This window comes from Sylvia atricapilla, chromosome 5 (assembly GCF_009819655.1).
Source record: "Sylvia atricapilla isolate bSylAtr1 chromosome 5, bSylAtr1.pri, whole genome shotgun sequence".
NCBI classification, from domain to species: domain Eukaryota; kingdom Metazoa; phylum Chordata; class Aves; order Passeriformes; family Sylviidae; genus Sylvia; species Sylvia atricapilla.
This window is the reverse complement of record NC_089144.1, coordinates 60,809,637-60,822,802: the sequence shown is the minus strand read 5'-3', so window position 1 is coordinate 60,822,802 and position 13,166 is coordinate 60,809,637. Positions and strand designations below refer to the sequence as shown.

The window sequence follows — 13,166 nt, the reverse complement described above, 5'->3', positions numbered from 1 at the left end:
GCCATCACCCTTTCCAGTTCACTCAAAGCAGAACGGGGCCTGTTCATCAGGCGGCAGTCATTCCTCAACGGAAATAGAAAACAGAAATCCCTTCTCTGATCCACCATAGATACAGCCCTGCTTCTACAGGTGCTTGGGCAGGGGGCCGACTAACAGTTCTTTTCAGTAATGCAGAAGGCAGCTTTGCTACTGGGAGTGTCAGACAACGTTCTCTGAACTTCCAGACAGGAGGAGCATCCACATTTATCTTGCTCTATGCTGATGTAATCATGCTTCCACCTTTCCTGGGAGCTGAACTATAGTCCCAAAGTGCTATCCTAGATGACGTTTTCCTACCTTTGGTGCTGTGGAGCCTTTATGTTCTCTGTAAGACTGTGCTCAAGAATTTCTTTGAGGATTGTGGTCTCCTGTTTCACACGCAAGTGAACAAGGCCCATAGTGGGTCGTTTAGTCCTTGTAAGGTGGTGGCTCCTTTCCCAAAATCCATCCCAATATAAGGAAAGTCACCCACCATCGTCTCATGATAATTTAAATATGTGCAAAGAAGAGTTTAATTCCACTGCTGCCAGCCATTCTGAACATTTAAATATAGTACGGAAATTCTTTTTTATTTTATATAAACTGTTTTAATGAAGAAGCTGAAGGCTCTGCATTGTCCTGGCTTATGAATATAAATAGCTGAGAATCTAACAGGCCATTGTTGTTGTTGTTGTTGTTGTTGTTGAGCTAAGGCAATCTGAAATGAAAGCACATGAGGGAGCCAGGAAACAAAGACCCTACTAACCATATTATTTCAAGGAAAGGTAAAGTACACATGAAGTGCTCAGAGTCCTCGTCTCTAGTCCTTCCTGGATGTGTGGGGTGTCACAGGAATGAAACAAAGTGTGGCTCAGATCTAAGTGAGAGACGAAGCAGCTGGGATAGTGCAGCTGGATTTGCCTTAAGTCCCTTTCCTCTCACCAGACACCTGTGGCTGGTGTCAGGCAGCTCAGTGACAAACACTCTGTCCATCAGGTCCTGCTTGATACAGAGCTGAATACACTCTTTCATAGGAAAAAAAAAAAAAAAAAAAAAAAAAAAAAAAAAAAAAAAAAAAAAAGAAAAATATAAAGAGGAATTAACGGTAAGAGTAAATTAATCCTTCACAGTCTTATGGATGTTTCACAAGCCCACAGTACTGGAAAGGACTCTGTTCATTTTTCTTGCATAGTAGGCAATATATCATAGAATCATAGAAACATTAAAGTTAGAAAAGGCCTTTAAGGTCATCAAATCATTCTAGTTGGGCTTTGCCCCTTCTAATTTCTTTCTCCCATAAACTGATTACATCCTTGTAGTCATCCTGAGCTGCCTGCCTCTTTCTCCAAAAGTCAGTCTCTCCTTCCAACACACCACTAACTCTTGTGTCTTTACTGCCACATAGATCTCCAATCTCTACCTCCACTGCTTCAGCAAACCAAAGGGCCTTGCTAGCACACTGTCCCTAAAAACATTGGTATGCCACCCTCAAGCTTATCTCTAGCAAGCCTGGCTTTACCTCCTTCCCCCTTCAAATGTAGCTTAAAGTTCTTTCAATGAGCTCTGCTAACTTCTGTGCAAAGATGCTACTGGCCCCCCTACTTCAGGAATTCTACTGTTGCCATCATCTTGATATTTCCCCTCTCAGCACTTTTTGCCTTCCCTCGGTCAGTTCCTTAAACACTCAGTAAATTGTGTACTAATTACATTAACATTGCAACAAACCATTTCCTTAGGGGCAGAATATAAAATCCTTTACCAAAATCCTGATAATTTAAGTCTAAGGCATTTCCTTATCTTAAACCCCAGTTATCTTCCTAGAAAAATATATCAGGGTAGCTTGGCACACTTCAAATAGGAAAACATATGTTGCATGTTTATTTCATTTTCCCCTGTGCATTTTATTAATCTCTCCTTTAGAACTTACTTTAAACACTGCTTGGTATTATTATGATCAAACTAAAAGGTCCACTGTGGCCCAGACAACTTTTGCTCCTTTCTTTAAATATAGATTTGCTACTTTTCATTCCTAATGTAGCACCCTAATTAGACAGATTTATTGAAAATCCTTTTTACTGGACCTGCAATGTCACATCTTTCAGAATACTGAGATGGATATTGTCCAACTTCCCAATTTGGGCCCATTAAGTTATTTGAGTTTTTCCATTTCCCCTGTTCCTGTTAGCTGGCTCCTTTGCCTCTCTGATCATGATAACATTCCTCCCTTTCTCTTTAAACATTACAGAATATCATATCAATAAAACTGGACAGTCTTGGGAACTGGTAAATAGAAAGGGGACGAAATTTAACATAAAATATGTAATTAGGGATCAACAGTGATAAATTTCTTTCCAGTGTGAATTGTTGTCTTGCAGAACTTTTGCATTGTTGAGTAACTGTCCTCTGTATAAAATGGAGATAATTTCAGTCTTCAAATTCCTATATGTTTAAAAAACAAGAACAGTATTCAAATACTCTCTTATTGAGTGCCACTCAAGTATCTAAGACAAAGAAATATGATTAGATTATCAGCTACCATAAATCCTCACCTCTTCAAAATCAATCTAGTGACCCTAATCTACACCTGTAAGATCTGAAAAAGTTTTTCTTTTGTTTGTGCTTGTTTCTGTTACAACATTTATGCCATTAAATGACCATTAGGCAGAAGGAAAAAATATCTACACTATAAAGGCTCTTTTGCATATTCAAAGGTAGGCACTGATTAATACAGACACAGACACAGAGACAAGAATCATACATTCATATTAAGGCGAAAAGATCTTTTCAAATAGCTTTTGTTATCCAATAAAATTAGCATAGCTGTTTCATCTTATTAGAAAGTCTATAAATACATTTAGGAAGTTTTTTTCTAAAGTCTGCGGTTAAAACTCAAAATCAACCAAAGCTTTCAGAATTAAATAACAGCTGCAATGAGAAACTCCATGTCTTTCACTTGATCTGGTGGGATATTTAACATTGCTGTGTACACAGGACATCCTAGAACTCCTTTTCCTTAAATGCCCACAGCTATGCAAATACCATTCTCCACACACACACCACTTTGTGGAAAATATCCTGAATTAATACTGGATATTTATTTATCTTGGAGGTTCAAGCTGAGATTGGAGTATTGGCTGTTACAAGCACTGGACAAATTTGCTGAACTCTACTGGGGGGAGCCATGCTTACACCTCTGTAAGGTCACACAGGATAAACTCAGAGCAGGAAGGCAGAGCAAGTTACAGGAGAGTCACAGTGGTAGTGACTTCTCTGCCCTTTAAGCCGTATGTTTTAGTGTCTCCTCTGTTCAGTGTACAACTCTGTTTGACCCAATCAGACACCAAAAAGGCAGGGCTTCATACTGAATCCTGTGTTTTCCCCCCATCTTTCTCCACCACCTGGAAAATCCCCTGGACACTTTCAACAAGCACCAGGCACCTCTTCACTCTAAGCTGTCTTGGCCTTTCTGTCACCTCAGATCATCCCTATCAAGGACTTCTTGCCTGCCCTTATTCTTTTATCATCCTCTTTATCTTTCCTTTCCTTTCTCTATCTATAGATGTTATCCATGCTGCATTCTTCCATTCACAGACCTTTTGCCTTGCATTCCCCTAGCTATTCCTGCCCTCTACCCCAAATGCCAGCTGATCCATACCAGCAGGCCTCTGCTATGTGTCACACAGCAGGGCATCTCTAGTGGGAACCCTCCTGCCTGGCTAGATTTCTCCACTATAAATGCATTGTTCCCCCATTCAGTTCTGCTCATTTCCTAGGCTTACTACTCCAGCTCAGCACAGTTAAATCTCAGACTCACAGTCACAATCACCTCTTTGCCACATTTGGCTCACTCCTCAGACCCTCCTGTCTCCTCCAGCCCCCACTTCAGCTGTCACACAGGATTTCACCTGGTTCTTCCATGAGAAAATGACAGACCATGATCTTCTTCTTCCAGCAGCTTTGCCTGCTGTTTTCCTCTTCCCCTCCTACAACTCCTTCCCCATTCTTCTCTCCTATAGATTAAAAACCTCCTATGTGACTCCCTTTCTTTTATTTGCCACTGAGCCAATCTTACCCTACCTCCTGCCTTTCCTTATGGCTGCTCTTGTCCTCTTGTTCTCTCTTTGCCTTGACCTCTCACACCTCTCTGCCTCTTAACTCTCATAACACAAATACCATTCAGTCTCTTTCCTCTTAAAATATTCTCATCTTAAAACACTCTTTCATCTTAAAACATTTATTTTCCTCTATAAATACCATGTCTTTTCCTCTCCTCCCTTCCTCACCAACCTCTCTGAATATGCCAGCTACAAAAGTAGCCTGGGGTCCTCCCCACTAGTTCCTCTCCCTTGCAACCACTGCTAAAATCTTTACCTAATGCACTGGGCAACCTTCAGCACAGAGTCTGAATACTCTGTTCTCACCTGCTGCAGCACACTGTCTGCCTGCAGTAGTCTCTTGTGCTGTTTAAACCTGAAGCGGTGTCTCTCTTCAGCTACCATGGAGTTACTCACTTCTGTTGCATCACCTTTGAATCTGATCCTTTTGCACGCCCTTCAGAGGACACTTTTCTTCTCCCAGATCTGCTGGGGTTCATGGGGCTTTTCTCTTTCTATATTTCACTCCTTGATAATTTCAAGTGCAAACACAGATTCCGCTCTGATCTCCATGTAGCAATGTCCAGGCTCACTCCTCTAACACAAACTTGTCTCCCTAGGTCCATACCCACAATATCTCTAATATTTCCTCATGCTCACACATAAAACAAACTCAGCTTGTTGTAATTAAAACAGAGTTCCTAATGGTCTTCTTCTGTCTTTACTAGACCATCACAGATAATGCTTTTATTTTTCTTGTTGTTCTGGTCAAGAACTGGAGCAACATTTTAATCTCATATCTCTCATCATGCATATAGACCCAGGCAATATCTAAGGTTTGCATATTCTTTCACCATCCAGGCTCTCATCTCACCTCGTGCCTTTATTACTACAATATTTCTTTTTCTGACCTTTACAAATGTGAACTTGGCCTCCATGTATCCATTTAGAAATGTAATTTTCCTAACACATCACTCTGACCACGTCATTTCTCTTAGCAGCTGTAGACTGCTGTCCCCATATCTATCTCATTAGTATAATCTACTTGTCTTCATTAAAGAAAATGTCAACTTCTTCCTACAGCAAACCAAAGAGGTCAATCCCCATCACCTACTTATGAATATTTCCAGCAAACATGACCCATGATTTTTCTGGTGCCATTCCTCAATCTTTGGAAGATCACCCTGTAAACATCCGCACTTCTTATTCATTATCTTTCTTTACAACTTCTGTAGGATTCCCACATTTTGTGATGCTCACAGGGATGTGGTTTGCCTCCTGGTGTTCTGAAGCCACTACCACTCACGCTGAACATAATTACTTTGTAGTCTCATTGTACTCTCTCATAAGGCTGCATTCACTGCCAATGTTTAAAGTGCAGCCACATGTCAAAAGGACAGGGACATTTTTCTGATCCATGATTTCTGATCCGTGATTAAGGCTCATAAATCTGAGGGTAGAACATGAACTGGCATCAATAATAGTGAACGAAATCCCTATTATACTGCTACTGAGCTGAGGTATGAGAGATTTAGTCCCTTGCCTCAGGTCATAAAGAAAGACTATGGCAGAGCTTGGACTGAATTCTGGCTTTGTAAGCCCCTGCCCTAACTGCAGTACTACCTTTCTTTCATCTATTTTGGTACTTATCTACAAAGGATTATGATTTCAGCAGGCTCAGCTGGGCAGTTCTGAATATTTATTTATAAAAGAATTAGGTCTAATGAGAAAGAAAATGGAGAAATTTCCATTTTTGTACTCAGATTTCTCTCCTGCAGGGAAAATATGTTAGTTTATATTCTTTTCTTTTACATGGATTCTATTCCAAATTATCTGTTAAGGGAACCTGGATTCCAGAATCCATAGTATTTATTTATTTATATCTTAAAAACTAACATCATCTCATTCCTTTCTTTTGGTCCTAAAGAGGTAAATGTGTAGTTAAGAGTTCCAGCAGCAGTTTTTGAGCAATGAGCCATTAAGTAAGTCACATTATAAATGACTGCCATTATTTCTGCTAAACCTACAAAACATAAAGGCTTCTTATCTACTGGTTCTGCAATAGTTAATGAACTCATTCCTCTCTTGAAGCTTTTTTAAATGCACAGAAATACTTTTTCAATGAGAAAAAGCAATATTAATATGGATTTTTATTGTGGGAGATGACAAAATAGTTCAGGCTGTTTTATCTCTATTAAAGTAAAATTATCTTTCACATTTTTATTTTTACAGTGAATAGAACACAACTGCACTCATATTAAATCTTTCCTCCACAGCTTTTACAAATTTTTAGCAGTACACAGAAAGGATAAAAATGCTGAGATTTCTCAAAAGGATTTGGATGTTCAATTAAACGAACAGGAATTAAGCATGCAGTCCTGCAGGCAGCTCTGCAAATATCAGTTTCTCTTGAGAAGGCCACAATCCCGTCATTTTTACTCAGGCAAAATTTCCATTTGTCTTCACTGGCAAATTTGTTTGAAAGCCAACAGCTTGATTGAAATTTGCCCTTTAAAAAGTCATTATTAAAACCAGTTGCTGTTCTGTTAAATTACATATATGTTCTTCATATTTTTAGCAGATATATATTATCAAACTAATTATCTCAGATGTGTCAGAGGAATGTGTCAGGTTCTCATTACTCGTGGCAAAGAAACTTTTTAATGAATTGCTATTTAAATTTGACGCAATTAAAATATTAAATTGCTTATTCAAAATACGATGGGCCAAATCCTCCTGGAACTCATATGCATGAACCAGTGATTTGATCCACTAAAGGATTTTAGAAAATCCCTGAACAAGAGGATGGCTTTGCTGTATCTCGGTTGTTTGACTTCCAGTCTTACATCAACAGACTAAGTATAATTTCAGCATCAAAAACTGCAAAACTGAATACCTGGATAGCCTAAGATTCAACTCCAGTGCTGTCTACTGCCTGAATTTAAGTGGATGCCTTCAGCAGAACTCCAGCTGTGACAGGAGGGAGCACAGACCTTGCACTGGCCTTTCTACCCAGGGACAATTTTAACCTCAAAGGAAACACTAAAGGCCTGAACTTGCTGCATCACTATGTTCAATAAAACATTTACTATTGACTTCTCTAGGATCAGAATCAAGACTTCAATAAAGTCCCTTTTTTTAATGAGTCCATTTGGAAAACAGTTGAGATTTCAAGCACAGATTTTAAATGAAGCATTTGAGTCTTTAATGTATAAAGGATACATGAAAAAAATGGCTGTCCTAATTTACCTGTAAAACCATTGCACTTTAAAAGTCAAATCTAGAGCATTGCCAGGTATTGCAAGAATTTTAACAAAAATAAATCATTTTGCTCCTAGGTATAGCTGCAAGTAGCCTCTCTTCAGTAGCCTCTTTTCATTTGTGTATAAATAATCCCTAGTGATGGCTGGAGTAGCCCTGTTAAGCCTTTCTTCCTCAGTTATGCCATGCATCTGACAAACCAAACCAGAGAATGCTTTCATCCCAGAAATCTTGAATATTATTTCAGGTGGAGGTTGGCTGCACAGGAATTACAAAGGTTTTATGGTTGGTTTTGGTTTTTTTCAGTGGGGGCACAGGCCAAGTGTACTCACAATAAAATGTTTTAAAAATAGGATTTACTATGATTTCCACAGATCTCAGGGAAAGAAGGAAGGTAAAAGGAGGGTTGAAACGATAAGGTCACTGTAAATTCTGGGCGTTTTAAAATAAAAATTGGATTCCAATAGCAGGCAGCAGAGCCCCATCCAGTCAGGTGTAACTGGCAGCCCTCCAAAGGCAAGATGAGAGGTCCTCTGAGTGGTAATTGTCTAAATGGAGCAGACTCTGGTTATTGTGCAACTTCTTCATCTACTTTATTGTACCTTTATAATTAAATGATGTAATTCTCTTTCTCGTTCTCCTCTCAACTACTGCATGAAAACATCTGAGCAACATTGCCATAGGATGCAGGCAGACTCTGTGGATTGCCATAGGATGGAGGCAGACTCTGTGGCTCCCTATTTTTTTCTGGCTCTCTACAAGTTGTATACAAGGAGTTGTGAGGCGCTGGTTGCCAAAGCAGGACATAAACTCTGCCTTATCCCAGACACCCACTTGCATTCCAGCTCTCTGCTTGCTTAGTGCTGGAGTTGGTTGGCTCACTCAGAGCTGTTGCTTGGGTGAGGGATTGCTGCTTTTCTAGGAACTCCATGGCAAACAGTGGATCTACCAGGACAGGGTGAGCACTGTGCTCAAAGGGGCCTCCAGCAGCAAGGCTACTCCGTTTGTGGAGGAGACTGGACAAACACCTGAGAACGGAAGAATTTTTGAATATTGTGCTGAACAAGCCAGAGCCAGCATCTCCTCATTCTGCAAGGCTTCACGGATCAGGAGTGAAACTCTGGTCCTGGCATGCTAAAAGATGTGAAAGCAGAATCAGAGGAACAGCTCTGTTAGCTCCTTCTTTTTCACTGGTCCCTCTGTACCAGAGTGCTTTCCCCCAGTCCAAGTAATCCACTCCCAGAAATATAGATTATTCAGCTGAGGAAAAGTTAGCAAGACTGAGACCTCAGTTTGCATGTTCAACTCCAGTAATTTCTTTACTGATTGTAATTTCTGTTGTTTCTGATTTGATTTTTTTTTTCATGATGACAAAGAGAAGAAATGAACTGCCTAATTTTGTTGCAGCTTTAGAATACTCCTTAGGTCTTTGGTCTCATGCTTGTCTGCCTCTCCCTGGGTATTCTTACTTGTGACAATCTCTTTTAATTCACTGCCTATTTACCTAATTGCATTATTTTGAAATATGCACATGGGTTCTATGAAAATACAGAAAAAAAGTATAGGAGAAATAAAAATAGGACCAAGTATATTTTATATATATAGTATATCTTTTATATATTTATTACTATCTATTATATCTATATGTAAGAAACTTGAAGCAACAGATTTCCAATTTTTCCAGCAGAATCCAACATAAAGATCTTGATTTATTTCTCAGAAAGTAAAAATTAATAAATAGGAAATAAACAGAATAGAATTACCGAGGTGACCCAACACGTTCAGGAACAAAACTGGTTTTTAAAATCACTGGTATCAGAATATTGCCAAGTACCACAGTTCCTGATCCTGCCACAAGCCATTGCCTATAGCTTGTATTAATTTCAGCAGAGTTCATAAGCAGAATAACTGCAGGGTATTTGCAAAGCTAGTTAGGCTCGTAATGACCATTTTTTGATATACTTTGATAGACAAATCTCAATAGACCATGTTCAATACTGGAAGTTTTGCCTAGGGAAAAATGTAGGATGTGTTTTAAACTAAATGGATCACAGATCCTGTCCAGATTTAAAAACAAACAAAGAAAAACCCAAAACACTTAATAAAATTTACATTCAATTATATATAATATTACACACAATATTTGCATTAGTTTATCCATTTCTGGAAGAGGTGTATTACATTAAATTAACAGAGGAAAGAGACCAACAACATCCTCTTTTATTAGGTATTTGCCCTGGATCTCATAGAGAGTGGTTTCATCTGTGCAAGGATATGTGCCCCAGTCACGTTCTTTGAACACTACCCACGGAGAATATCTGCAGCCCCTCACACCTGCACACTACATACTCTGTCACACACTCATCCCTGCAACTTCTAACTCCCAAAAAAGTATCTGTCATGGGAGTGAAAACTACTTTTAGTTTTTTCTTTAGTGATAGATCCTGTAGGTATGAACCTGGAATACCTGCCTTGCTCTTGAGCTCTTCTCAACATTGGACAGCAATAACAATTACTTCACTTTCATCATATAAGTGAGGATCAAAAAGGAAATATTTTTATTTCTGAGCAAGTCAAACACTTTATTTTATGGAATTGCCATTATACTTTCTTTTTTCTGTGTTTTGGTCTAGAAGTGCCAAAGGAACACACACCTCTATAGCATTTGTGAGTGGCTTCATCATTGCTGAGAGCTATAGTATATAGAGATCCTCACCCCAGAAAGGCCATCAGATGAACTAAAATGCTGCTCTTCAATGTTATGAGTCTCCCTCCCTTAACACTTCTCTCATCCTACATTGAAGTTTGTCAGCAGTGTATCAGAAAACATTTAGAGCAGGCGAGGAGTGACACACCCAGATATTTGCACATAGGTCCTTTATGTGCACAAATTGCTCTCCTGACCTGGGGCAGGGACTCAGTGAATGGCGCTCTGGCCATCTGCAGACGCACACATCCAGGAGTGTGTGAGCAGGGACACTCACTGCGGCTGAGCCCAGGGAATCCCTGGCTACCAGCTGGGTGCTGTATATTTGGAGTTAGTTCACTCCACACACTCACACACACTCATTCACACATACATGAACACAAGCAGACTACAGCAAGATCTTTCAAAGACCACCTTCTCCTGCATGTAACCACCTCGTTTGGTTTGTCATGTTTTCCCCATGGTCAACAGCTAGCAGAGCTGCCATTACACATCACCCAGCACCACGCAATTTCAGCTGGTTCTGGCAGGAGAAATGTACATTCCTGATCCCAGGACAAGGCAGATGGAGAAAGAGGAAAGATTTCCCCTTGTTTCAGGTTGAAAATCCGCTCTAATAACCACAACTCCATTTGCAAAGGTGAGCTCTGTTGACATGTTTGCCCGCTGTCAAGGTTGAATTTGTTTATGCCCCGAGCACAGCAGGCACACGTGGCAGAGCAGTCCAGCTCACCCCAGCCAGCCCAGAACACACCATCCTCACCTAGCTGGAGAACAGGAATCACTCCCTTGGCACTGAAACCAGGGTGTCTGGGTGCTGACAGGCTTTTGACATGTCCACTTGCCCTTTACAAAAGACACTAATCTATTTCCTAGGATTTGTTAAATAGCAGCTGGATATGAAGGGCCCTTAGCAACACAGGCAGGATCCCAAGCAGTGATCCAGGTACGCCACCTGTTTGGACTGGTTTGGCACAAGTATCTGCCATGTTACTCACATCCAATTCTCACTCGTAAAACATATGGAACAAAACATGTACATGGGCAAGCATGTGGGAGAACATCCCTCCTGAATAAGTAGCTTTAAGCAATAATTCCACTTGTAATGTCTGAGGAGGGAATTAATGAAGGCTATGAAGAGAGTTTGGGATAGAGGACACTCTTGGAAGACAAGTATTTTGGAAGATGGCACTGTGTGAGAAGATGGCACTGTGTGAGAAGCAATGATTTCACTACAATGGAAATAAACCAATGGGGAATCTTCTGATTGCAACAGAAGAACCATGAGAAGGAAATGTTTTGTAGTGCAGAGTAACCATGCTAGGGATAGCAAAGCTGCCCTCATCCTTTAGTGAAACTCTCATCCTTTACTGAAACCCTCATCACCCTTCAAAAACACACATCTTCTGTAGGGGTTTATGCATGTGGCCTCATGCTATGCTTCAGATCAAAGAAACATTTGGGGCAAAATGACCATCACCTTGAACCACTACCCCGGGAGAAAAATTAAGACAAAAGACTAGACAAAAAATAGCACAAAAATGCTACAGGTGAACAGATGCATCTCTACCCCAAGAGAAAATTAATCCTTTCTAATAAATTCATGTAACATTTTGTAGATGTTGAAAATTTTCCAAAGCATAGCTCATTGTAAACAGCAAGCTAGGTCTCCTCCTGCTCTTTAGCATGTCTCTTTGTTTACTCTCCATTTGAGGATAGAAAAAGCCTACATGTGAGCACTGCAAATGGTGTATTTCAGGATGGATGGGGCATTCAGAAAGGCAATGATGAAACACAGACATATGTAGCCTCCAATAAAATACTATGTACTTTGTCTGAGCCACCAGGGTCAAACAAATTAAAAACAATTTTAAAAAATCCAGTGTCGGCTTTATGAATACTTCCTATTGTGTGTGGAAATAATCTGACACCATGGTGATGAGAAGACTATATCAAGATTAGAGAGAGGCACGAAAAAGATATTTTTGGGTGTGTGCTTTCTCAGCCCCATTGCCTTCTCGCTCCCAAACCCCATGCCTCAGGAGTAGAGATCCTGTGGGAAATTGCCCTGGCAGTGCTTCTGGAAGCAATGCCCAGCCAGGCCAGTTCACCCATTGCAAGGAGAGGTACTTGGCTAGAGATGCCAGCTCCCATCTGTGAGCCCAAATGGCTCTGCTCAGCCCCTGCTCATCTCCGGAGAGGTTGGCATGTTTGTCTGGTAAAATAACAGCCCTTACCTTTGGCAATCAGCTCCTCCAGCTCCTGGTCGAATCCTTGTCGGTGGCATTTCCTCCAGAGCCCCATATTGGTGGAGTTGTACTGTCTGTTGCACTCGTCCACTGCGCTCATAGCAAAGATCTGCCTCCTGTTTCTTGCCAAGAGGAGTTTCCCTTCCCAGCGGTCCAACCTAGACCTGCTGGCCCTGAGAGGCAGGTTGTTATTGGAGTTATAAATGAAGCCAGGATCATTTCTCTTTGTGGTGATGCTCTTGCACCTCTCTCTGTGCTTCCTGGCATCAGTTTCGTACCAATGGTCAGAGCAGATTGCCACAGCCAGCATGCCAAGGGCACACAGAGCTAAAGAGAGGCCAGCATAGAGCAGTAACCTTCCAGCAGCCATGCCTCAGCTTCACAGAAACACCATGGACATCTTCACAACAGGCAAAGCCGTTGGCGTGAGACCACACAAAAACCACCGGAGCAGCTGCTAGGTGTCACTCGGCATGGGCTGCTTCAAACATCCCCAACTCCCGTGGCTCACATCCACGCTGCAGAGGGATGCTGAGAGCACTACAAAGTTCTGCCCTGGAGGCAGTCTTGGAGTCTCATCTGCCTCTTCTCCTCTGCAGAGGAGACCTGGTGAGGAGAAACACAGCCTTTCACCAGTGACCCCCTCACCACAAACACTCGAGTGACAGGGGCTGAAGGGAGGAAACTCCCTGAAGAGACCTGATGGCTGATCAGTCCATTAATCTCTTTCAATCTGGCCTGCTCAGAAATCCAGAAGAGATGGCTTTCACATCAGCAAGCTCGCTAAAGCATCATTACAGGACAGAAAAGTTCAACAGCCTGACATCTCCCACTTGC

The 13,166-nt window shown here is 41.0% G+C and overlaps 1 protein-coding gene across 1 annotated transcript in view; it reads right to left on the bottom strand.

Annotated features, from left to right (window-relative positions):
- Positions 1-12,717, bottom strand: part of AGK (acylglycerol kinase) — a 274,709-nt gene extending 261,992 nt beyond the window's left edge. Inside the window, 1 exon segment of the mRNA XM_066319713.1 lies at positions 12,318-12,717. Within this exon segment, the coding sequence (XP_066175810.1) occupies positions 12,318-12,699 (382 nt within the window). The 5' untranslated portion in view covers positions 12,700-12,717.
- Positions 12,718-13,166: the final 449 nt, after the last annotated feature.